This window comes from Ictidomys tridecemlineatus, chromosome X (assembly GCF_052094955.1).
Source record: "Ictidomys tridecemlineatus isolate mIctTri1 chromosome X, mIctTri1.hap1, whole genome shotgun sequence".
Taxonomy (NCBI): Eukaryota; Metazoa; Chordata; class Mammalia; order Rodentia; family Sciuridae; genus Ictidomys; species Ictidomys tridecemlineatus.
In genome coordinates this window covers 36,697,996-36,725,040 of record NC_135493.1, presented here as the reverse complement: position 1 = coordinate 36,725,040, position 27,045 = coordinate 36,697,996, and the positions used below count along the sequence as shown (strand labels likewise).

At 37.3% G+C, this 27,045-nt stretch overlaps 2 protein-coding genes across 9 annotated transcripts in view; one reads left to right on the top strand and one right to left on the bottom strand.

Annotated features, from left to right (window-relative positions):
- The window catches only part of Trpc5 (transient receptor potential cation channel subfamily C member 5), a 273,724-nt gene that overhangs the window by 98,376 nt on the left and 148,303 nt on the right, over positions 1-27,045 (bottom strand). For all 8 annotated transcript variants that reach the window (XM_078034368.1, XM_078034364.1, XM_078034365.1 and 5 more), the window contains one exon: positions 12,871-13,392. In XM_078034368.1, the coding sequence (XP_077890494.1) occupies positions 12,871-13,392 (522 nt within the window). The remainder of the gene's footprint in view (positions 1-12,870; positions 13,393-27,045) is intronic.
- On the top strand, positions 5,158-6,255 carry Trpc5os (TRPC5 opposite strand). The gene has a single exon (XM_040284509.2). The coding sequence runs from the start codon at positions 5,455-5,457 to the stop codon at positions 5,788-5,790; it is 336 nt and encodes a 111-aa protein (XP_040140443.1). The 5' UTR covers positions 5,158-5,454; the 3' UTR covers positions 5,791-6,255.

The window sequence follows — 27,045 nt, the reverse complement described above, 5'->3', positions numbered from 1 at the left end:
AAGATGAAATTTTCATATAATCTTATAAACATCAATAATTATATCAGTTGTTCATCAATAGCCATTATCTAAATAATGAAATTATTTGTAATATAAAAACAAAAGTTTGATTACATATTTGTTTTCTAACTCTAGGTTATATACTTGAATGTATATTTTCATTATTACCTTTGTAATACCTCTGGGTATTAGTGCTTTCAAATCTTAAAGTAAAATCATAGTGATTTTTTTAATAAAATTCTTCCCAGTTTTATCCATGAAAATATACTTAAGCTTTGTATAAAGTTTGCTGGCTACTGAAACATGAGCTACTCAGATAGCCTCCTGATTTTATATATCTAGACTGATAAAAAGGTTTTGTTCAGTAGATATTTTATAGCTACATTTCCAAATCACTTTGCCTTCATTTTCCAGAATTTATGTCTGTTTCTTATGCCAGTACTATGCTGTTTTAATTTCCATAGCCAAAAACTAGCCTTGATTATCTTTTTAATTTAATTTTTTTGATTAACATGTAATAATTTTGCACACATTAGTGGTGTGCACTGTGGCATTTCAACACATATATTCTGCATGCACTGATCAAATTGGGATAATTGGCTTTTCTCTCTCCTTGTCATTTCTTTATGTTTGGAGACTTCAAACTCCTCTCTTCTAGTTATTCATAACACACACACACACACACACACACACACTAGGTTATTGTAAACTATAGTATCACACTCTACTGTGAAACACCAGGACATATACCTTCTATCTGACTTGAGTTTTGGTACTCATTATCTAGTCTTCCTTTATTCCCACTCCTTCCTATCCTCCCCAGCCTCTAGTAATCACTGTTCTACATTCAGATTGATTTTTTTTAAGTTCCTTTATATGAAAGAGAACATGGAATATTTGTCTCTCTGTGTCTTAACCTTGATATCAGATGTCCTCCAGTTTAGTTCTTCAAGATATTTCCCTTTATATATCCTTACATGTTTTAGAATCCCTTTGTCTAAAGTGCTTTTTGAGAGTGGTTTTGATCTTATTTATTCATTAGCCTCCCCTATATCCCTCTAACTTCAAAACCTTTTAAGGCAGAGACCAGTAGCATGTTTATGGCTACTCTCTCTAGTGAGAATTTGACTCTGAAGCACCAGGAGATTGTGGGAAATTTCATTCTACATTTCCCACCCAGGTACCAGAAGGTATCAACTAATTTAAGGTAAAAAAACAAGCCCTGCACCCTCAAGTTTCCAACACATCGTGCTAGCCTATTTCAGCTACCCAAAGTTACATTAATTTGTCCTTTTCCTTAGTAGAGGTCCTCTCCTTAGAGCCTAGAGTCCTTCTGCCTTAGAGCCAAGCCTTATTTTCAATCTGTGCCCAGAATTAGCTAATGCCACAGGGAAGAAAAAGATGCCTCTATCAGCTCACTCTCTGAAATTTTAGAACAGTTTGCCTTTGTTTTCATACCTTAATGATATCCTTAAATCTATTAGTTTTACAATTTACCATTGGGCATGTTTTTAGATGTTTCAGGAGCACTCACATCTTATTTGAAAGTGGAAGTCCAGAAATCATTTTATAGCCATAGCCTTGACCCTCTCATCCATCTTGGCTGTATCACAGGTGAATGGTTAATGAGTATTTAGGCCTATTCAGTAGGTCAGGTGAAGGGCAGATAAAATCCCTGTCACAAGATGATGAGGATTCCATAGGGGACTGATCCAGGTTTCTCTGTTCCCCTGCCTTAGTCAAACTCAACTTAGAATTCAGCTTGCTTCTAAGGTTAGCAAGTAAGATTAACATTCTCAGTTCTGTTCCTGTTTAGGAGAATGAGATGTCAGGTCTGGCCCTACCAAGTTGCTACTGCAGGTACCTTATTTGTACCCTCTGATATAGGACTTCAGAAGTTAGACCTGGGCTGACTTCCAGCTATGCATCTTTACTTACCATGTGCAAGTTACTTAATCCCTCTGATCCTCAATTTTTCCATCCACAACTTCATAGTTATTTTATTATGAAGATTAAATATACTAATATATAAAAGTGAGTTTCATAATCTTTGATAATATTTTCCATTAAAATGAACATACATTATAGTAACTAATTAGGGGTATGTCATCTCATTTGATATATATTTTTGAGGCTGGGGATTGTGCTTGGTTACTCTTTTTGGGGGTAGTAAAAATTATATAAGGAAATGCATGAATCTTAAGAGTGCCAGCTAATGATTTTTGACAAATGCATATTCCTGTGTAACCTACAATTATATCTAAAATATGATTATTACATCACTCTAGGATGTTCTCTTATGTCTCTACATCTCCTAGATGTAAACACTATTCATGTTTTTTGCACCATAGATTATTTTGCATTTTATATAGCTATTTTGATACCAGGTATTGAACTCAGGGGCACTTGACCACCGAGCCATATCCCCAGCCCTTTTTTGTATTTTATTTAGAGACGGGGTCTCACTGAGTTGTTTAATGCCTCACTGAGTTGCTGAGGCAGGTTTTGAACTTGGGATCCTCTTGTCTTCTGGGATTACAGGTGTATGCCACCTTGTCTGGTCCCTTCTTTTTATTGATGATTAGTGTTATATTGTATAAATATACCACCGTTTTTTCCCCCTTCTCATCTTGTTGGAAACCAGTTTGGTGTTTTACTTAAAGTTCTATAACCATTCTTGTAAAAATCTCTTTGTAAATTTTCATTTCTCTTGTGTAAATACCTACAAGTGGAATTGCTGGGCTATAGGTGCATGCTTAGCTTTTTTTAAGAATCCGACAGGTGTTTTCCTAAAGAGGTATACCATTTTATACTTCCATCATGAGTGTGTGAGAGTTCTGGCTGATCTATATGTTTGTCAGCATTTGGTATTGTCGTTCTTTGATTTTAGCTAGTTTAGTGAGTACATTGTGGCATCTTATTGTGATATTAATTTGTATTTCCCTATGACTAATTATACTGAGTACATTTTCATGTTGTTGTTAGTCATTCATTTTTATTTCTTTGTGAAATGTCTGTTTAAGTCTTTCCCCATTTTTAAAATTGGATTGTTATAATATTATTGTTTAGTTGTAGGGATTCTTTATGTATTCTGGGTAAAAGTTTTTTTTTTTTTTGCCAGATACATGCTTTGTGAATATTTTCCCTCTGTTTATGCTTTTCCTGTTCATTTTATTAACTATGAATTCTGATGGGCTAGCTCATTATTTCACTCACTGGTATCCCCATGTATGGCTGAAGCTTGATGGTGTTTACTGAATGAATGAGCTAAAGGTTGTGCCTCTCTCCCTCCCTTCCTTCTCTTATTTCAGGGTACTCACTAATTATCTACTATGTGGTAGGCAATTTTCAGTGCCTTGGGTATAGAGCATAAAACAAAACAGACAAGATTCCTAATCTCATGGCACTTACATTTTAGTCTATCTATGTGAGGGTAGGGTGAGAGGCAGAAAAGCAAATAAACAAGAAAATAAGAGCTAGCCTTAGGTGTCATAATACAAAAATTGAGTGTATATTTTGCAGAAAATGGTAGGATTTTGGACAAAAACATTGGAATGCTCTGACAGAATTTATGCTAATTGGAAATAATTTACAGCTGAGTGGTCAAACTAGGCTCTGTGCAGACCAGTTAAACTCCATGTGCAAATTATAGACCATCTGGCTGATCATTTACTGTACTATAGTAAACATCCAAAGAGCATAGTGAGATGAAGGTGAAGCCTTTGCCTTTCTAGGACCCACTCTGGTCATAACTTCTGGAAATTGGGTAATAACAGACTTGGCAGTATCCTAAAGGAGTGAGATGGATGGTTTCTACCTAAGACTCCTCTGCTAGGAAAAGCCTGACTGAGGCTGGAGAAAGAAAATCAACCCAATTTACAGGATTAGTATCCCAAAATTTAACATATAGATATGCTGAAGGAAAAAGTGGCCACATTGATCACAGCCACACTGCTTTCAGAACTGGACTATTACAGGAAAAACAATTTGGTGAATGGAGATATGAAAAGAAATCAATAGAAATAATTTAAGTATTTATGGAGGACACACATCAGCTCATCATAATGTAAAGACAGAATTATCTATTTGTAATGAGAGAGGAGACAATCTCCCCCCCACAAAAAAATGTAGACCACACAACCTTGGATTCTAGTTCAGTTTCCTTTCAGTTTAATGTAAAGGGTAAGACAAACCTCAGTTCAATTTAATGGATTAAGAGAACCTTAGAGCATATGGACATAAATGTACTAGGTAAGCTGAGAGAAGTAGTGAAAAATACTATGAATCAAACAAGTGAGCAGGCAATATGAGATATGTTATATTGCCAAACATTTATTGTATCTTCAACAAAATCATTTAAAGAGGAATGGGAGTGATAAGGCAGACAGACACGGAATGTAGATTATATTGGGCCAGGAGTATTGACTGGGCGCAGTTGGCAGAGTGATTGCTTCACATGCACAAGGCCCTGGGTTCAACCCCCAGCATGACACACACACACAGAGTATTGCCTTACAGAAGTATATGCTTGCTGTGGGAGAGGGAGTATGCAGAGTCCACCAGACATATAGATGAAAATAGTGCAATCATGGCTTTAGACAAAGTTGGAAGAATTAGCTGCTAGATATGGAAGATCGGCAGTAATGGGAAACAAGAAGAAACTAATGTTATACCTTCAGTTCTCCAAAATTTCACAAAAGTCAGAGAATATGGGAATTTCATTTACCATGCACTCCCCACTAGGATGCAGGGCAACTGGAAATTTTAATGAATGTATAATTAAAAATACAGAAAATACTTAGTAGCTCCAAATATAAATAGCAATGATGCAAAGGTGTGAATAAAGACAGAGTTAATTGAAAGACCCTGAGTGGATGTATCCTTTCTCAACAGAGATACTCAGGAGAGAGAGACAAAGTACCTATGCTTCCTTTATTTTCAAATCCCCTAAGAAGACATAAAAACCATGAGAAATTCCATGGGCAAAGAGGTAGTAGATAGTCTTTAGATTATCACAAAAGGAGAACAATATCTAGAGATCCTCTTTTAACCCTATGGATAACTCTTGATAAGGGTATCCTGTAGCTAGGACCTATAGGATGGATAAAGTGTCAATCATACTAATTTTTATATTTCTCTTTTCTATCATTAGATCTGCTTTGCTGCTTTTTTAAATCTTGCCTGTGACTATCTATCTGATGGTCATTATATCAGCAGTTCACTACTGGTACAAACAAGAGTACAATAAATTTTGTTGGAGATTTCATCAACATTATCAAAACATCCTGTGGTACTATTGACTTCATTCTATACTTGACCACCATCAGAATCATATCAATATCCTAATTTATCATCTAAGCAAACCAGAGAACTCTTACTAGCCCCACAGGATTTGTTGTCATCGAGAGTCCATTTGCTACAGTTTTTAGTAATATTTTATCTGTTAAGAAGAGCATGGAGTCTGAGTCAATTCCTATACTAGTTGGTGGACTTGTTGAGTGTGTAGCCCAGTTAATAAGAATAGCTGAGGAGCTCTTACTATCTATTTCACAAGAACAACAAGTTCCTTGTGAAGAACGAAATGATAGAACAGAACAGATTGGTGCAGATGCATCTCCTCCTGAAGAACCTTCACTACCAGATCTCGGTGATCTCTCTGACTTGGAATCAATACTTTCACTACAAGAAGATGAAGACCTAATCTTTGATATAGATCAAGCCATGATAGATGTAGATGAGCTATGTGAAGACGTACTCTCTGATATAAACAATGGTCGAAGAAGTGAATAAGACCCAGTTTGCCCTCACCAACATGTGAGAACTGATCACTGATCTTTTTTTTTTTTTTTGCCAAATACATCCTGATTTTTCTGGACATTAGCAATATTTTTCTCCTAGTTCTGCATATTTTTATTATTAAGACCTTATAGAACAAGTAAGATTTGGTTTCCTTCCAGAAGGAAAAGACTGATCTCATCTTTGTTTTTAGTCAAAAATCTTTGACTTTAGCAGTGTGTTTTTTCCTTTACTTGTATTTGTTTTACTAGGCTTCTTGAAGATAACAGCAAATAATAACAAAGAAGAGAATCTCTTCAACCTAACAATGGACTGAAGCACATATCAACTATCTCACATCTTGGGACCCGATTTTATTATTCTACAATTAATGGAAATTAAAAGGGGAATATCCCTTAGGATGGTATTTCAATTAGATTATAATTGTTTATTGTCATTATGACTATTGGTCAAAACAGTTTTCTTGTTTAATAGTTTTAAACTAATAAAGTTTTCATTCACAAATCAAAGAACCTGTGGTCATCTTAAATTACCTGGTAGTGAATTTCAAGGTTACTAAACTAGCATGAACACACCCCATATAACAGAAGGTAGTAGCATATAATCAGAGAGAATGTTGTACCAAGAGTCTGAAGTTCTACTTTTGGCTTGTCAGATGATCTGTAACAAATCTCTGAACATAGCCCTTTGTCATTTATAAAATAATAACTGTAACAATTATTGGCTTACCTTCAATGCTAATAAGGAACAAATCAAACAATATCGTTTCAAAGTCTGGTGTGTCTGACAATGGGATGGAATATATGAAATCAGAAATTTTTAGGAGTATCTGAAAAATGTATGCATAAGAATGCCTGAAAGTCTATTTGGCATGCAAATATCATCCAATAGTTTTACATCTGTACAGAGATTAGCACTTCCTTATTCTACATCATGTCAAAGTTACAGTTTGGAATCAGCTTTTGTTTCATTCTTTGGAACTTATTTTTTCACTAAATTAAATTCTTTTGGGGAGTCTATTTCAATTCTAGTAGGAATAATAATGAGGATAAAACAATGGTGAAAAATCCCTTCATGAAATAATAAATTATATTCCATTTAAGGCTAAGATTTTGTTCCTGAGGGTGTTATATAACTCTGAACATTATTAACCCACCATGATCCAACTAGATTTTTAAAATTATTTTTCAATAAAGGGATTCTACTCCCTCCAGTCCACATTTAAAGGTTGTTTTTCTTCTGTCTATATAAATGCTCAGAAAACTTAAAAAACCAACCAAACAACCAACTAACTAAACAAACAACAGAAAAATCTCTAATAAAAGTAAATATAGCTCCTGTTTCCTCAAATTATTTGGGAGTTATTTTTACTGACATATACAAATATCCATTGGTCTCAAACGTCCCATTTCTTAAGGGTAATAAAGAATCCTTGAAGGCAATCACCATTATACCCCTGAAGAACTGAACTACACTTCAGTGAGGTAAGGAAAACCACTGATCTCTTTATATCTTGTCATAGTTTTATCTTAAAGGCCTTATAAAAATGATGAAAAATATCTTGAGGTATTATTTAATACAACGATGGTGTAAAGTGGACTAGGGGCCCCCAGTTATAAAACATGACTTTAGTATTTTAGATTCCTATAATAAAAGATTTCATTAACAAAATCTGTGATTGGAAGCACATGCCTGTCAATACTGACCATTTTTAAATACCTTTATTTTATTTATTCTTAAATATGGTCCTGAGAATCGAACTCATGCCTCACACATGCTAGGCAAGCACTTTACTACTGAGCCACAACCTTAGCCCCCTGATCATTTTTTAAAAAATATATTTAGTTGTCAATGAATCTTTATTTATTTATTTAAATATGGTGCTGATGATCAAACCCACTGCCTCACATGCTACACAAGTGCTCCACCATTGAGCTACAATCCCAGCCTAATACTGATCATTTTTAATACTTTTATTCTTACTTGAGCTTTGGCACACATTGGCTTTCCCTGAAACTATATCTTCTGAATTTTTAATGTTGACAATCCCTTAACTACCAGTTTTGGAAATCAACTGTGTTGTATCTCATTTTTAGAGAAAAATATTGTCTGATTTTTATGGAATATGGTTTCTTAACTCAAATTTTAAGAGTCTTGTTGTCTGTCTGAAACCTAAGGTGTGAATGAACTTATTTTGGGTCCTTTATCCTGGTGCAGGAGTTCCTGAAGCACCTCCCTCACAACACCTCCACCCATTGAGAAACTATCCATTTATTCTGAGTGTTTTTTCACTTCTCCCATTTGGTATCAAAGTATGTCATCAGGATGTCACTAAAGAGTGGAGAAGTGGTACATCTGCTCTGTCCTTTTCCTAATAGATACTGAGGAAGTATTCCAACTTTCCTTAAAGATAGAACCTCATGATCCAACTGGTAACAATCATGCAATCAAGTAAAAAAAAGACAGTGTTTCTCTTTTAGCACTGTTGTTCCATTCCCCTTTAGAGGTCATTTTTGTGAACAATTATGGCCCTGGGAAATAATCCTAGTTCACTCCTTCACCAGCCTTATCAGGGAATAAAGGCCTTTTTATTTTTTTTCACCAGCACAACAGGTGTTTTTTTTTTTAAGAGAGAGAGAGAGAGAGGGGGAGAGAGAGAGAGAGAGAGAGAGAGAGAGAGAGAGAGAGAGAGAGAGAGAGAGAGAGAGAGAGAATGAATTTTAATATTTATGTTTTTAGTTCTCGGCGGACACAACATCTTTCTTTGTGTGTGGTGCTGAGGATTGAACCCGGGCTGCACGCATGCCAGGCGAGTGCGCTACTGCTTGAGTGACATCCCCAGCCCCACAACAGGTGTTTTTAAAATTTATTTTTTGTCAATATTTTCTACAAACATGGACTATATCTTATTCTAATTAGGATTGTGGTTGTACATGATGTTGAGATTCACTGTGCTGTATTCATATATGCATTTATAAAAGTGATGTCAGATTCTTTCCACTGTTATTCCTATCTTAAAAAATGTCTTAAATATGTTCAGGGGGCTGGGGTTGTGGCTCAGTGGTAGAGTGCTTGTCTAGCATATATGAGACACTGGGCTAGATCCTCAGCCCCACATAAAAATAAATAAATAAAATAAGGGTGTTGTGTCCATCTACAGCTATTTTTTAAACATGTTTAGGGGGCTCCTAACACATAACTTTCAAACTGAATGGGGTTTCACCAGATCCCAGGGTGTGACCCATTTAAGACATCAATGGTTTTCTCTTTGTTGAGTTAACACACATAAACTATATAGCTCCAGGAATTTGAGGAATTTTGTTAGTTGCCTAGTTCCATCACACACATACAAAGAGAGTTTATACTGGAAAAATGGATAGTCAAGTGTACTGCATAATATGATAAAATAAATGATCAAGATCATGACCTTTTAAATTAATGTTCGTGTCCTTAAGAGCTATATGTACATTACACTTCTTCAAAGACTAGACTATGGATAGTTTTTGAACAGTTTGCTTCTTCAGATCAGGGACTTTTAAGAATGAAACTCTCACAGAAAACTGAATTTTTGGAAGCTCAGTAACTAAGGATTGTATTTCTTACCAAGCACATTAAAGTTAAAAATTAAAAAAAATACCCCCCAAGCAAGGATATTGCTGATTTGTTCAAGGAAGTGAGAATATTCAGACTCAAACTAGACATATGTATTGAATAGTGAGAAATACAAAACTGAACACATTTGAGACTTAATGGCACCACAGATTTAAAAAAAAAACTGTAATTCACAGACTTGGAAGAATTACAGAGTTTTTAGTGAATGTGAAGTTGCAATTCAGAAGGAATTTATAGTTTGATGAATATAAATCATGTTTTATATTCCCCAAGCAATGCCTTTAAAATACCAACCTTAAGATATATCTGATATCCCAAGCCTAATATGTTCATCAGGCTTAGTTTGAAGAAAAACTAATCTAAAATTGATCAATAGCTATTACTAAGATAAATATCTTGGAAAGTTTGGAGCAAAATATATGTCTCAAAATAATTCTAAAATATTTGGCTATGGTCATATTTGGGTTTATGTGGCCCATGAAAGTTTATTGTTCTTTTTTGGGGGAGGGTACCAGGGATTGAACTTAGGGTTACTCAACCACTGAGCCACATCCCTATCCCTATGTTGTATTTTATTTAGAGACAGGGTCTCACTGACTTGCTTAGCGCCTCGCTTTTGCTGAGGCTGGCTTTGAACTTGTTATCCTCCTGCCTCAACCTCCTGAGCCACTGGGATTACAGGTGTGTGCCAGCATGCTCAGCAAATTTAGGTATCTTCAGAAATAAATTCTAGCAATGATGATTGTACAATGTAAATGTACTTAATGCTACTAAGATGTAAAAGTGGTCAAAATGGCAAATTTAATATAATGTATATTTTCCCACAGTAAAAATGTGACTCCTTCCACTTTAATGTACATACAAATGGCTCCCAGAAAAAATTATTGGAATCTCTGCTGCAGAATTAAGAAAGCAAAAAGAAATATAACTCCTTGGTACATTCAGGTATAATGACAGCTGAAAAATGTACTCTATGAGCACACAGTAACATAAAGACATTCTTAATAACAATAATAAGAGAAAATATGAAGTAAGGAACATAGGAGGCAAATTTCAGGGCAGTAAAAGAACTAAAACAAAGAGGAAAAATGATGAAAATTTCATGAGATTTGAAGGGCTATTAATGTAGAAACCAAGGATGATTCCATGGTCATATCTAAAACTGATCCCCATGAGAGTGAGAAAGTCAACAGAGTGGAGCAGTAACTAAAACTGGCAATGGAAGATTATATGAGGGGCTGGGCTGTAGCTCAGTGGTAGAGTACTTGCCTAGGACAGGTGAGGCCCTGGGTTTGATCCTCAGCACCACATAAAAATAAACAACAACAAACAAATAAAATAAAGGTTAAGTTCTTTTAAAAAAAGATTATATGAGCAGGAGGGTTCAAGTAATAAATAGCTGGGGGTGGGGATGTGGCTCAAGCAGTAGTGCGCTCACCTGGCATGCGTGCGGCCAGGGTTCGATCCTAAGCACACATACAAACAAAGATGTTGTGTCCTCCGAGAACTAAAAAATAAATATTAAAAATTTCTCTCTCTCTCTCTTTCTCAAAAAAATTAAAAAATAAATAGCTGGAAGATGATCTAACAATACAAAATTAATGACATTGCTGCAGAAACATTGTCTGACAATAAATGATTTGTCAGTTTTCAGGGGTGGATGGAGCCTAAAACTGTCAAGTTTAGCTCCTATTCAGTGGAGTGCAAATTGAAAAATTTAGTCATATTCTGCAATATCTACTTTAAAATTATTCTTTTCTCATTAACCATTCTGTCACTTAGAAACAATTCATGTTCTAAAAATACCTTTGATATTTTCTCACAGTATTGTAGCAATTTATGTAAAGTGAAAAAACACTGAAGCTGTAATATACATCATTAATGGAAATAGTAAAGATGCCAAAGTGTAGAAAAATCAATTAGACCTTGCAGTACAGCACTTAACACAATAACTGATACTATGTATCAGCAGAGTCAATGAGAGAAATGGATAAGAGAAGATGGAATTTGGCTGTGTCTGTTATTTTAATGCACAGAATCAGACCATATATCAAGGGTCTTCCATGTGTAACAATGAAAACAAATAGCAGCTAATATTTATGGAATCCCTAATGTATGCCCACTGTTGTGTTATACATAATCACATTGCCTATTTTATTTAATCTTTAAATTTCTCCAGGGAGGTAAGTGTTCCTGTTATTATCCACACTTTTGAGAAGAGAAAAGTAAGATTAAGAAACTCAATTAAAGCAAGACAACAGCAAAAATAGGATAAAGAGAGTTAGGGGTAAGCCTATCCTTTTCCCACCTCCCCTCCCTGGGATAACCCTTTCAGTCTCCATGTTGCTGCTTTGTCATTTTTGATTACCTTCAAAGTTGCCCCTGACACTTGTTTTTGTCCCATTTAGAAGGCATAGTTTTATAGTTTGTTTGTTTGTTTTAGCACCTGGGATTGAACCCAGGGGTGCTTAACTACTGAGCCCTTTTAATTTTTTTTATTTATAAACAGGATCTCCCTAAATTGCTTAGGGCTTTGCTAACTTGCTAAGGCTGGCTCTGAATTTGTGATCCGCCTGCCTCGGCCTCCAGAGTCACTGGGATTTCAGGCTTGCTTCACTGCACCCTGCGTAATTGTTGTTGTTGTTGTTGTTGTTGTTGTGAGGGAAAGGTATCAAGTGAACAGATACTGAGATTTTCCTCAGAACCTGGATCCATGAAGGGATGGTATTGCTATTTGCCCTTCAACTGGCAGGAACCTACTGTTTGAATCAGATAACAGATAGCAATGGAAACAATATGGGAATGGATAATAAAGCACTACTTGGGACTGGGGTTGTACTTCAATGGAAAAATGCTCACCTAATGTTATGAGGCCCTGGATTCTCCAATACCAAAAGAAAGAAAGAGAAAAAAAAAGGAAGGAAGGAAGGAAGGGAAGGAAGGAAAGAAGGAAGGAAAGAAGGAAAAACAAAAAGTTCTTCCTATGTCATGCACTGAATACTAGTATTCTCATTTATTTCATAAATATAGCAGTCTTATCAAAGGTCTTTTAGCTATAATCTAGACTTCATGATATGGTCTATGATAGGTGCCAGTCAGGTAACAGAAATGAGGTGCAGGTATGGGTGTATATGCATAATTTGGATCATTTAATCTTCACTCTAGCTTGTATGCTCCAAAAAGGCAGGGCTGGGGACTGTGTTCTGTATCCCAAGAGCCTAGAACACTATTTGTTGAATGAATGAATGCTTTCCCATCAAAGAACCAGATAGCTACTTTTTCTGATTATGAAGAAATATATAGAGGCTATCTGTGTATTGGCTAAATGAACCTATTTGTGAAGCCATCCCAACCATTCATCTGTTAGAATTCCAAGTGGTATGAAAATGCTCACTCTTGCTTTGCTTCTCCAGACTCTGTAGGTCTTAAGCTTCTCTGAAAGCAGAGATGATCTAAGCTTACCTCTTTCTGGTGGTATTTGATCGCCACCTTCAGCTTGGCCAGGTCATGGTACTTCTGAGGATCAAGCTCTTCACTGTGGTCATCTCGATGGTTGAGGATGATCTCCAGTTCCCGGGAGCTACGAGCTTGGTCCAGCAGATCTTTGGCAAAGAGCTTGCACTGCTGGGAGAGCTCTTCATACTCTGCCTTGAACTCATTCTCCACCTTGCTGAGCTCCTTGAGCTCCCAGCCCAGACGGAAGGCAGTAAGGATGGGGTCCTCACTTGATAAGGCAATGAGTGAGGGACTTGCCAGAGCCTTATAAATGTTCAGTCTGGAGCGGGAATGGCGCAGGCTATCTACCTCTGAACTGGACACACATTCCACACAGTTGCAGCGGATCTGGTGGGGCCGAGGGATCGTGACCCGTTTTTGGACAAGCAATTTGATGATTTCATAGTTGTTGGTGTGGGCAGCCAGCATAATGGGAGTGATGTCTGGTGTGAACTCAGAGAACTGGGTGTCCATCATCAGTGTGGGGACCTAGATATGAGAAAGGAGAAGCATAGAAGGGCAGGATTAAAGTTTGTAGAGAGAAGGAGCATAGGGCCCATCAAATGGCAATTTAGAAACTGGAGTCTCTTGTCACCTCTTACCATTCTCTTGTCACTTGTCTTTACCAGAGTAGCTAATGTCTGTGGAATGCTTACTGTGTGACAAGGCACTGTTCTAAGCATTTTACATGGATTTACACATTTAATATCACAACAACCTTCTGAGGTAAGCTGAGGAGTTGAGGCTCAGAGAAATTAAATGACATATATGGCCAAGAATGGTGGCACACATCTATAATCCTAATGACTTAGAAAGCTGGGGAAGGAGGATCACAAATTCAAAGTCAGCCTCAGCAACTTACCCTAAGCAACTTAGTAAGACCCTATCTCAAAATAAAAACAAAAAGGCTGAGGATGTGGCTCAGTGATTAAGCACCCCTTGGTTCAATCCCTAGTAGTAAGTAAGTAAAATAAATATTTAAGTTTATATGTATATTATATTTTATTTATACTTGAATCTGTATATATTTATACATACATATATGTGTGTATATGTATCTATATCTATATCACTATCTAAAGTTACATAGTTTTAGTAGCTGAGCCAATATTTAAACCCAGGGTGTATGACTTTAGAGTTTGGTTCTTAAATTATGTTATTACAATATGCCAAGATCTGTCTAACATAGAATAGGGGAAATAGAAATTGTTCCTTGCTTTCTGGAGTTATGTTGGGTAGATCAGACTTACATAAAATTGGTAACAGTACATAATAGTATGTGATCAGTTCCAAATGAGCTGTATAAACTTGTTTGGAAGGGTAAAGACAATAATCTTAAAGACTGCAACTAAATCAAGCTTTGGTGGCTGAAGAGAAGCCTCTTCCAACTTCCTCTAGGTCCTAGGAAGCTCAAGAAAATTCATCATTGTCAGGAAGAAGTACTTTGTAAATGAGGACTTTAGACTTGGGTGGTGGGGTTACTAATAGCTAAAGGACCTTTGATAAGACTATTATATTTATTATATAATATTTGGTATAAGTAGTAGTTAGAGGTGAGAGGTATAGAGTTTTTTAAGGCTATTCAGATGCACTTCTTGGGAAGCATGTGGAACATGACCAATGAACTTAAATTATTTTTTTCAACTTTAAGATGTCTCTTTGGGCCAGGCACAGGGGCACATGCCTGTAATCCCAGTGTCTCAGGAGGCTGATTCAGGAGGACCACCAGTTCAAAATCAGCCTCAGCAACTTAGTGATGCCCTGTCTCAAAATAGATAAATAAAAAAGACTGAGAATGTAGCTCAAAGATAAAGCACCTGGGTTCAATCCTCAGTACCCAAAATTGTGTCTTTTGAAACCCAGTCTGTTTTCAGTCCAGTAAAGAAACTGAGGCAGATCATTAGCCTTGCAGAAGAGTCTAGTGTGGTAGGATCTGAGCTAGAGTATGGGGAAGACTAGGTCAGAGGAAGCTTTATGGAAGAGTGGAGCTAAGTATTCAAAGCATAGATAGGAGTCAAGAATATTGGGAAAAATTGACCTTATTATACTTAAGGGAAAATGAAACAGTTCCAATGATTCCATTTTATAGGGAAGAACAGAGCATGGAAATTGAGAAACTCACAAAATATTCCTATATTGTTTTAATCAATAGTTTCTTTCTTTTTACTTTTAAAACTTCTTAAAAATAAAAAACAACCCACAGTTACTGGCAACCTGACAAAAGAATGAGTTACTGTTTCTCATCATTTTTGCCTTCCTCCCACCTTTCATGAGGGATTCCCAAACAGGGAAGTGGCCAGAAGACAGGGAGTGGGAGAAAGGTGGAGGAGGAGGAGTTTGCAAGAAACCTGCTTCCTCTGGAATGGTTGCATCAGCCTCTGAATAGTTGAAAGCTTGCTGCAATTTGGTCATCAATTGCTAGGATGGAGCAGTGAGTAAACATTGTTAAACATTTAGAAGGAGCAGCTACAAACAAAGCAGCAGGAAGTGAGCAACTTGGCTCATAAAGTAAATTGGACACAGGAAAGAATAATCTCAGAAATTAACATAAGCCTACAGGCTAAAGAAGAAGTAGGTCTGAGTGAGCCTGGAAATGAACATAAACACAATCAGAATAAAGCCTAGAGTTGGGAGAGATGGTAAGTGAGCAATTTGTCACAGTCTGCCCAGGAAGAAAAGAGCTCCTAGCTGGGAAATCTGCCCTTTATTTGGATAGGGGCGGTTTTTTTCAATCTCTGTCACCTCTAAAGGTGTTGGAGGAGGGTGTGTCTGGATCTCCCTTCTAGATTGCCTTTTATCCTCCAGTCAGTGTAGTCATTCCTAGGTTGCCATACTGTTCTCATTCACTGCTCCCTGTGTGAATAACCAGGTGGGGCCCCTGTTTCTTACCCTATTTCTCTGTCAGTCAAGGGCCATTGTAAGCTCCTACTCCTAACTTTGAGACCATCTCTTGCTGCCTATCCAAATATTGTGGGCACTAGGTTTTATCCCAATCACTTTTCTCATGCAGCTTTACCTTGTTCTCTAATTATCTCAAACATTTGTGTCTTGCCTCCTTTTATATGGTTGGGAGCTCTGCCCTAATGGTAGAACAGTCTTGGTCTGCTCTCTTTTTCCCCTAAAGCATTCATAACAGTGTTAGACACATAGCAGGTACTCAGCAAAAAGGAATGAAATCCCCTCTCCTAAAATTAAGACACTGACCCTTTTTATATGACTCCCCAAATTTGGGTCAGTATGAGCTAATTTCCTTGGGATTTTTCTCATCATGTCCAGCTGAGAAGGTAAACGTCTCAACACTATAAGAAAACTACCCTGAGGTCTCAAAAACTTGGGACAGTTCCAATGAAGTGTGATTCTTCATAATTCTAGTGCTTCATTATGGAGCCTCTGATCCATAGAACACAGATTTCTACTACTTTTATCTCCTCTGTTGCTTCCATTCTCATCGTTCTGCTGCTTTGCCCTTCTAAGGTTCAGCATGGACTACAGACTATCATTAGGATAGCTGATGTAAAGAAAGTTCTAAAATGAGGGTCAGAGTTTCTGCTAATAATCTAGACATCATGATATGGTCTATAACAGGTGCCAGTCACGTAACAGATATGAGGTGCAGGTATGGGTGTATATGCATAATTTGGATGACTGAATGATAGGTACTGTTAAACAATAGAGTTCTTCTCAAAGGGTGCACCTGCTGCTCAGCTCCTGAATATTGTTATTTTTAAGTTCAAAACAGGCCCCACATTGTAATTTTTCAAAAGAAGTTAGAAATAAGGATTTGGGGTCGGAATCTCTTAAAGTTTTGAATTTTGGAATAAATAAATTTAAGGACAGTATGCAAGTCAAACACAATATATATGTGAGGCAAATTTGCCTTGAGGGAGCCAGTTTGGGACCCTTGTGGGATTAAGGAGAAATGGGAACAGAAGCTGGATATTTAAGCAAAGCCTAAATGATGAAAGAACTTGAATGTCATTAAGGGACTTAGATGTTATCCATTGGTCATGGGGATCAACTGAAAGGTTTTAAACACGAGAGTGACATGATACAAAGATCAGTTTGGCCAGAGTGTGGGAAACAGGCAATGATAAATTGTGATAGTAAATGTTTGGTTTTTTTTTTTTTTTGGTTTTGGTACTGGGGATTGAACTCAGGGGCACTCAGCCACTGAACCACATTCCCAGCCCTATTTTGTATTTTATTTAGAGACAGAGTCTCACTGAGTTTCTTAGTGCCTCACTGTTTCTGAGGCTGGCTTTGAACTTGTGATTCTCCTGCCTTAGCCTCCTGAGCTGCTGGGGTTACAGGTGTGTGCCACAGCACCTGGCTGTGATGGTAAATGTTTAACAACCAACTCTACACCGGAAAATCATTGGCATTTGCCAATTTCTGTGGTGATAATACCCCCCCACCCTCATACCAATTTTGAGCTACCAATATGACATCGTGAAACACATGCTGGGAAGAGAAACAGACAACCAGCTCTTACTAGCTGGTATGATCCAGCTCCAGCATACTGTTGGATGAGTTTCAGGATGATAAGACTAGTTAGAAGATATTACTAGTCCAGTAAAGATAGAGTGTGACTCTTAAAACTAGACATTGTTTCTAGAGACAGGAAAGGACAAATTTAAGACATTCATGGGACGTATCAGGAAAAGGAAGGAGAAGAAAACAAGGATGTTGCATTTTTAGATTGCTTGCCTGGTTGGTGCTGTCACTAACTGCATATAGGAGGAAGAATAGGTTTAGGGTTTTAAAAACTTCAGTTCGGGACATTGAGGTTGAAGTCCTCTTTAGAACAGAAGCAGAAATGAAGCCTGGAAAGAATGGAGTCATAAAGGGACTTGATGTTCAGATGGAGTAGGAGAACTGGGAGGATGGGACATTGGCCAGAAAGCAGGGCACTGGAGGACATGATGTGCACAGTGGAGCAGCGCTGAGTGATGACCAGCTCTGGATTGGCCACAAACACAGAGGACTGAAGTGCAGTGGACGTGGAGGTCAGAGGAGATGGAGAGGCCAAGGAACTGGCAGAAAGGCCAAAATCATCCAAGATAATGACATGTCTTGGATTAAAGAGGATAAGGTAATTACAGCACTTTGGATAGGATCTAAATCAGAAGATGATCAGGACATGCAGAGAACAGGGGTTGTACTAACAGCAATTTGGAGGAGGTCTCTCACAGTGCAATTTAAGCATACCTGTCTTGGCTTTGCCATTTACTAAACTTTTTGTGTCTATTAAATGGGAAAAATAATAGCAGCTGGGCAAATTTATGAGGATGAAATGAAATTTTGTGTGTATTATCTACATAATGTTTAGAACTTACTAGTTTCTCAGCAAATGTGGTTCCTATCATTATAACAAATGTGTTATAAATGTATCCCAATCAAAAGCACATTCCCTAGCACAGCAATGTGTTTTGTTCACCATGCTCTGGACAAAACTCTAAAATATGGGAAACTTTAAGAGCACAGCCCCCAATGCACTTTTGTGTACTTTTTAATGATCGCCTAAACTTAATATCAATTAATCTGGGTCTGTTGTTCACCCTTCTGTTTGTTAACTCAGTGTTTTCATGCAAGACCCTGTGGGGCTTAACCAGTAGTGCCTTCTATGATCTATTCTTATATTTTAGACTCTTTCTATATAGATTAATTAACCTCACTAAATTTTACCAGTTTTTCATCCAGGTCCCTTAATCTTTGGGCCCTCCTAGGTGACTGATTAATATCTGAAAAAAAGAAAAAACTATACCAAATTGTTTTTGGTAACCACATCTGGAACTGTCACTAGCAGAGGGTATTTGCATTTTAATGGGTGGCACCTAGAAAGAACACCTTGCCTTGGTTGAAAGGCAAGAATTTCAAGAAGTAAACTGGTGGGGACTTGTGTATAGTGAAGGTCTTTCCCAGGCCTTACAAACCATTGTATAGTTTGCTTCCTACTCCATTTTCACTAGTGATAGCTCTGTACCTAGTGTTCTCCTAGCAGCTATCAAGAAAAAATTGGAAAAGACTTCAGATTGAGCCAAAAACAAAACCAGAGATCCTGTCTAGTATATTTTATGGGTCCCTCATGCCTTTGATTTGTGTGTGTGTGTGTGTGTGTTTATGTTCTGTACACCATAGTTTTATTTATTTTATTTTTATTTTTTATTTTTGTTAAATATTCAGGGAACTTGAAATGATAAATCAAATGCACCTTTCACTTATCCGAATCTCTGATTGTTTTTGAGCTTTAAATTCCACTCATTATAATGCAAATATTTCTTATATGCTGGAATGCAATTGAGTATAGCCTTGCAGATAATTGAATATTTTGTATCCATATATAAATTTATTTCAGCTTTCCTGAAGGCCCATAGCAATTTTTTTGTATAAAAGGCCAAGTAGTAAATATTCTAGACTTTGTGGACCACACAACTCTGCCATTATAGCACGAAAATAGCCATAGACAATGCATAGATGAATGGGCCTGGATGTTCTCCAATAAAATTTTATTTGCAACATTAGTTGAAAGCCTGGATTTGGCTTGCAAACCTTTGGATTACTGGTTCCCTTGTTAATTAATGAGTTAAATAAAGTCTTAGGTATGAATTGACTTTAAATTTGTGTAAAGATCATGATTTAAACAGTTTTTTAAAAATTATCCTACAACTGCCATGCTGTGTTCAGATTCAGGCCAGGTAGAAAATTCAATTTTATTGTTTCTTACCAAGTTTTACCTTCCCTCAATCTCCAACTGAATGGTTTTAGGCTTCTGATTAAAAATCATGTTTTTTTTTTTTAAAAAAAAGGAAATAAAAAAGATGAGCGAAGAAGATAGGAAGAAATCAACAGAATGATAAATTAGATTTGGTTCATATTACCTACAAGTGTACTCCTAAAGAAACTTGATGCATCAACCAATTTGACTGAATTTCAAAATTTGCAACATGTGGGCCAAGGACATGACCACTAAAGAAGTTACACTGCCTGCCTCTCTCTGGGGATTTGCATTTAGGCACTAATGAATTTGTTTCTAGATCTGCCTTAGGACTCCTTGTTGAAAAGATAGCATTATATTTTTAGGATTTTTCTATATTAACAAGCATGGGACAGAATCATACAGCTGAGTTCATCACATTTCTTCTCTGAGAAGAAAGTGAGATAAAGTCACCTTCCTCACATTTTCAACTAAATTCCATGGCCAGAAGATATCACAGAGGGAAAGGCGATGTTCTAATCTCCCTACTCTCAGGACTAGCCCAAATGATTCTTCTTTCATTTCTATTAGCCTCATTGCTGGATACAATCTGCTAATTGGAATTTTTCTGAACCCTATTGTTACAGACTTAGGCAGGCGCCCTTGGTGGAGTTTATCACAGGCTTCTGAAATTATACCCTCCATTTGTAATTAATGGGAAGACCCTTATCAGAAGCCACTTCATGCATACCCACAATGCCATCTCTTCACAGGCCTAACCTCTCTGATTGGCACTTCCTCACATAGCTGGCCCGATAGCATCTTGTTGAAAATTAATCTCCTGTGTTGTGCCTGAATTTAGTGAAATTGGAATCCCGCTTTTCCACCTGCTGGGTCCTCTCCTTTCCACCCCAACATGTCAGATAAAATCAATGTTAAACCTTTTTCAGCAGTCTGAAAAACTATTGGAAATGAAATTTCATTTCTTTGTATTACACAGAAATGAAGAACACCAGCATCTAATCATGTCACATTACCAGCTTCCTGCTCTGCCTACCAACAAGGAGTAGTGGTGATGCATGAGCTACTCTGTGGGCAGCCATTGGCATCATATGAGAAAGAATATGTTTCCCAGACTCTCGAAAAACAGAGCCTTAAGTATTAGGATTTGCTGGATCATGTCGGTTGATTTCAAAGACAAAGTGTACAATAATTTAGATTAAAAATTTAGATTGGATGACTACAATGGACAAAACTTATTTGGAGGTTGTATTATTCAGAATCTCATTACTACTTTTCTCCTTATATACCTGAGATAATTACCATATAATGAGAAATATTTGAGATAATTACCATATAAGGAGAAAATACTTATTTAGTTCACAATTTGGAGGTTCAGATCTAAGACTGGGCAGCCCATTGGTTTGGCTTCTGATAAGGGTGGCAGATGGCAATGCTGTGAGAATATATTGGAGCAAGTGATCACATCCCAAGCCAAGAAGTAGAGAGAGAGGAAGCAGAGGGATAGTGGGGCCCCACAGACCCTTTTGAGGGTACACTTGCAATGACCTAAGGACCTCCTACTAGGTCTCATCTTCTAAAGGTCCAGAGCACCTCTCAGTAATGTCACCTTAGGGACCAAGACTTTAAATAAATGGACTTTTAGATATTCAAACTATAGCAGGATTAAAGGTACAGAATCCACTTGATGATTTATAAAAAAGTTAATGTTGATATATAAAAACCAATAAGGTATATAATGATGGCCAGCATTAGCCTGAGTGGCAGGGATAAAACTAATAGTTGTTATTTATTGAGCACTTTCTATATGAAAGGCACCATGCTGGAGCATCTCATTTAGTCCTCACTATGGTGCTATGCTATAGGCATAATAATTATCCTCATTTACATCTGAGAATATTCAGCCACAGAGTAGTTAAGTGTCTTATATATAAGGTCACATAGCTAGGAAGCACAGGAGCCACAATTTGAACTCAGGCAGTTTGGCTTTAAAGCTTGTACTGTTAAACACTATACTACCCCATTCCTGAACAGAAAAATATCAGTAATAAGATTGATATCAATAAACAAACCTTAAAATCACAACACTAAATATATAGACATATCTTAAGAATGTTTTGCAGTTTTTGTTGGCTATTAAGTAACACTTTTAACCAATCTTCTACCTTAAACCCAGATAAATATTATATAGTATTGTTCAAGGCTTAGCAGCCCCCAAACTCATTCTTTAGATAAAGAAAATGTGGTGTATATATACACAATGGAGTTTTATTCAGCCACACACAAAAAAATGAAATTATGGCATTTTCAGAAAAATGGATGGAACTAGAGATCATCTTGTTAAACAAAATAAGTCAAACTCAGAAGGTTAAGGGTCATATGTTTTCTGTCATTTGTGGAAGCTAAAAAGGAAAAAGGAAAACAAAGGTGGGGGTGGATCTCCTAAAAATCAAAAGGAGATCAGTAGAGGAAAGGGGCCAGGGGGTGAAATGTGTGTGTGGGGGTGCTGGGGAGTGATATTGGCCAATTTGTGTTGTTATATTGTGTGCATGTATGAATATGTAACAAGAAATTCCATTAATATGTACAACTATAATGTACCAATAAAAATCAGAGGAAAACAACATTATTTATCATCATGTGGGAGCTTTTAATTTTTGAAAGATAGAAGATAAATTTAAAGAGGAAAAATGTATGGCTAGATTCATAGATTGTGAGAGTTTATACTGTCAGAGTTCTAGTTGGAGGAAACCTGGAAAGGTACTTTTCTCAAATTTAGATGGCCATAAAGGGTTAAATGAATTACTCCATACATTTATTTGCAAGATGTGGGCTACAATAAGTGAGGGAAGTTATAGACTCCAAAAGTAAGGTACGCCTTGGAGTAGATATTAGAAATGAAGGGAAAGACAAAAGATGACACAAAAGGAAGTGAGTGACCTTTGGGGTGCCAGTCCTGTGTGAAGGCATTTTGTATATAATTAAGATGTGACATCTTCCAAGAAACTGTAAATATGATGTAATGAGTCAAAAATAAAAAAGTAGAAGGTATGAGTTGTTATTGAGATAGGGGAAATATCAGAAGTAAAGTTCTGATCAACATGCCTCTAGCATTCCACAAAGGAATGAAGCCCTAATCTGCCAGTGAGAGCATACAGTTAGCTTTCCAGGTAGGTCTATGGTTGAGTTTGATACAAATAGATTTTCAGAAAAAAGAAAGCCAGAGTTCTTGGTTTATTTTTATAGGTCACCATGTGATTTTTTAAAAATTGAATTTCTCTTGTGTATTGCTTTACTGGAAAGATGATGGCGAGAAGCTGATTTAGAGTTTTCCATGTCATTGTTTATCACATGACTAACATAAATTTGTATGGCAGGATAAAGGTTTCTGGACAGGGCTGAAAACCCAAGTGCAGACAAAGGACCATTGGGAAGACTTGATAACCAGATTATCATCAACTGTATAATGGGATTCAATATAAATAACCATTATAATTTTCCTAGTGGGTGCTGATTCTGATAGGAGCACACATACCACCAGCAAAATGAGAATAGAATGGACAGAGGGTATTGCGGGTATTGCGTGTAAACAGAGGGGTTGAGGACCTTTATTTTTTTAAGCCAGTTTATAGCTATAATAATAGAAAGATGGTAGTCAACATCAGGAATCCTAGTTTAGGTCTAGAAGAGCTTGGGTGATAAAAATTATCTTATTTGATTCTCAGAGTGGAAAAGAAAATTTATGAAAGGGTAATTCTCACCATTGCTCTCAAAAGCAGTGAATAAAGAAAAGGGCCTAAAGTAGATTTGTGATAGTTAGCCACTTCCCAACACATGGGATAGACATTCCCATTACAGAAGGGAGAAAAAGGTGTAAAGAAATGAGTAACTGGCCCCATCCCACTATGTCCAAACCTCAAAAGGGAAAACCACACTCAGTCATAAAGTTGTGGAGTCCTCTTCCTTGACTTCCCATTCCACTTTCTGAACATACTGGTGAGGTGGTTGGGCCCAGAAGGCCTTTCAAAGTCCCAAGACTTTGCTGGGTTCAGCCCACACTTGAGTTTTCCCAGGTTGGAGTTAAACCCCAGTAGCTCCACAGTTCTGGAGCCTCCGTGGCAGTCCTGCTGCAACTTCACTAAGCATTGCCCTGTTGGGAAATCTCTGTGAGACCTCTGATCTCACACATTCAGCATTGCTCTAGTGAGGACTCTGCAATGACTCCATCCCTGTGATAAGTCCCTGCCTGGGTCCCCATATTGTCTGAGATATCCTTTGAAATCTAGGTAAATATCTCTATACTTCACAGCTTTTTCATTCTGCACATCTGCAGATTGAGCACCATGTAAACATTGCCAAGGTTTAATGCTTGGACCTTCTAGAACTATAGGTTGAGGAACACCAGGGCCTGCTTGAAACTCTGTTGGAGTGGCTGAAAGGTGCTGCACAAGAATTTGGGGAGTAGATTCTTGAGGTGGTCCTAGGCAATAAATGAACCCATGGAGGGTACCTTGGGCCTGTCTGCCCAAACCATTTTGTCCTCCTATATGTCTGGGCTTTTGATGCAGATGAGAGGGGCAGACTCAAAAGATCTCTGAATTACATGAACTGTCTTTCTCCCATTGCCTTGATCCCTTCTATTGGTATTGATCTCTTGAGCAAACAGTTATTCAGTTACACCCTTGGTTTCCTTTCCTGAAAATCCTTTTTCATTCACCACATGGCCAGGCTGAGATTTTTCCAAATCTTTCTGCTCTGTCTCCCTTTTAATTATAAGTTCTATTTTAAGTCATCTCTTCTTTTCTCTCATTTCACTGTAAGCAGTTAAAAGTAGCCAAGCTGCAGCCTGAATGTTTCACTGTTGAGAAAATTCTTCTCCTAGATATCTTAGTTCATTACTTTTAAAGTCTACATTCCATAGAGTCCTAGGACATAGATACAAATTCACCAAATTCTTTGCTGCTATAAAACAAGGATTGCATTTAATCCAATTTCCAATACCTGGTTCCTCATTTCCATCTGAGACCTCATCAGAATAGTCTTTAGTATCCATATTCCTATCAGTATTCTTAATGCTCTGTTTATGGCAATTCAGAATTTTTCTAGCCAGTCCCTCTAAATTCTTCCAGCCTCTGCCTATTACCCAGTTCCAGAACCAAGTCCATATTTTCAAGTATTCATTATTAGCCTCACTTCTCAGTACCAATTTTCTGTCTTTGTCCATTTATAGTTGCTATAACTGAATACCACTGACTATTCATAATGAATAGAAAACAAATATTTAATTCATAGATCTAGAGATTGAAAAGTCCAAGAATGATGCTGACATCTGCTCAGCATGTGATTAGGGCCTTCTTGCTGCATTATAATATGGTGGAGGTTAACAGGGTGAGGAAGTCACTCCTACAGTAACCCCTTAATCCATTAATCCATGCGTGGATTAATATCCCTTCATGACCCAATCATCTCCCCCAAAGTCCTGCCTCTCAAATATGATTAGCGTTGGGGATCAATTTTCCAACACATGAAATATGGGGGACTCATTTAAACCATAGTACCAAATGTCCACATGGGGGGGGGCAAATTACCTGCAGTAATTTGAATCTCTGAAGTAGAATATAAAAGAGAGGTTTGGTCACATGACAATAAGGCAAGAACTCAGGGCTGGAGTTGTAGATCAGTGGTAAAGTGCTTGCTTAGCACATGTTAGGCACTGGGTTCAATCCTCAGTACCACATAAAAATAAATACATAAAATAAAGGAATTGTGTCCATTTACAACTAAAAATATTTTTAAGAATAAGGCAAGGGCTCAAACATAGCTATCAAAATACAAAATTTAGAAGGAACCAAAATTTGTCCTACTTGATGCCAAACTGCTGAGCTATCATCATATCTAGGAATGGGGTTAGTCCCAGATCTGGACTGTCATCTCACAGGAATGAATGGAAGAGTTACTTCCTAGGAATTGCCTTCTTCTGGAGGTGTGGGGGTTCTGGAGGACTGAAGGGCTATAGTGGCAGGGAACTTGGCAGGTCATTATGAAGACTGTCATTCAGTGGTATAGTTGCAGTTATTCTCAACCACACTAAAAAGGAGGCAGTGGGCATACATCTCATGGCAGCACCATAGTTAGCATCCTTGAATCATCATAATGGAAAATCCATGAGTTATGGATATTCTAGACCAATGTAAGACAAACCTATAATGACTTTTGCTAATGGCAGACAAGAAGTGTTTAGTGTTTGGTACTACTGGAGGCACTCTGGAGCAGTTTTTTATTTAGGGTCTTTCTGACTGAATTCCTCATCTGAAATTTCTGAGTGGCTTCTTTCAGAAACAGCCATGCAACCAGGACCCCTCACTCTGCACCAGAAGTTGCCTAGGGTTGGGAAGCCTTTGAGAAAAGAAGCCTGACAATTGCAAGATGCTAGCCACGTTCACTTAGCACAGACATCTTAGTGGAACACATATCAATAATACTTCTTCCACTTTAGCAGAAAAATGGGATTCAAAAGTCTCTGATTGGGAGGGCTGGGGTTATGGCTCAGTGGTGGAGTACACATCTAGCATGTGTGAGGCACTGGGTTTCATCCTCAGCACCACATAAAAATAAATAAAATAAAGGCATTGTGTCCATCTACAACTAAAAAAAATATTTAAAACATTAAAATAAGAAAAAAGTCTCTGATTGGTGACCATGGACAGCACCAAAAAGAATATTTGATTTTCAGTACATAATGGTCATGGTTAAATTACTTGATCACTAATAAAACAGAAGTCATTTTAAAAACATGTAACTTTTGGTTGGCAAGAAAAGTAACTTAAGTTATTTTGTGGTTGAACCCAGGCCTGTCATGTTGACATCATTCAATTGGAAACAAGTTATTTCTAAACACATTAAAAAAATTGTTGATGGACACAATGCTTTTATTTATTTAATTATTTATTTTTAATGTGGTGCTGAGAATCAAACCCAGTGCCTCACATGTGCTAGGCAAGTGCTCTACCACTGAGCCACAACCCCAGCCCCTCTAAACACATTTTTTTTCTGTCAAAGGTCTTCTAATATTCTTATAATGTATTGATTTTACCCATTTATTTTTCCTTTATCACCTTCTGGGAGGGAAGAAGTCAAGAACTTTCTTCCCCTATAATCTCTCTTTTTCTGTGACATCACTTTTCCTCACAAAGTTTTTGAGCTGGCAGCTGCATTGTCAACAGTATGTCTCGAAAAGAATGCCTTTTGTTCTGGTCAGAACAGACCAAATGTTAAAGGAAAAGAGCAGGAAGTTGGTTGTCTCTGGGTAGGGATGGGGAAAGGAGAGCTACTTTGGGCTTCTGACCCTACTGCTACTGTCTCCTGCCTCACTTTCTCCATGTATGCTTCCAGGCAAGGAATGTGGGCTGCTGTCTTCCCAGAGAAAG

Excerpts from the sequence above, each read along its gene's own strand:
- Trpc5os (XM_040284509.2), top strand. The coding sequence starts at position 5,455 with ATGGAGTCTGAGTCAATTCCTATACTAGTTGGTGGACTTGTTGAGTGT.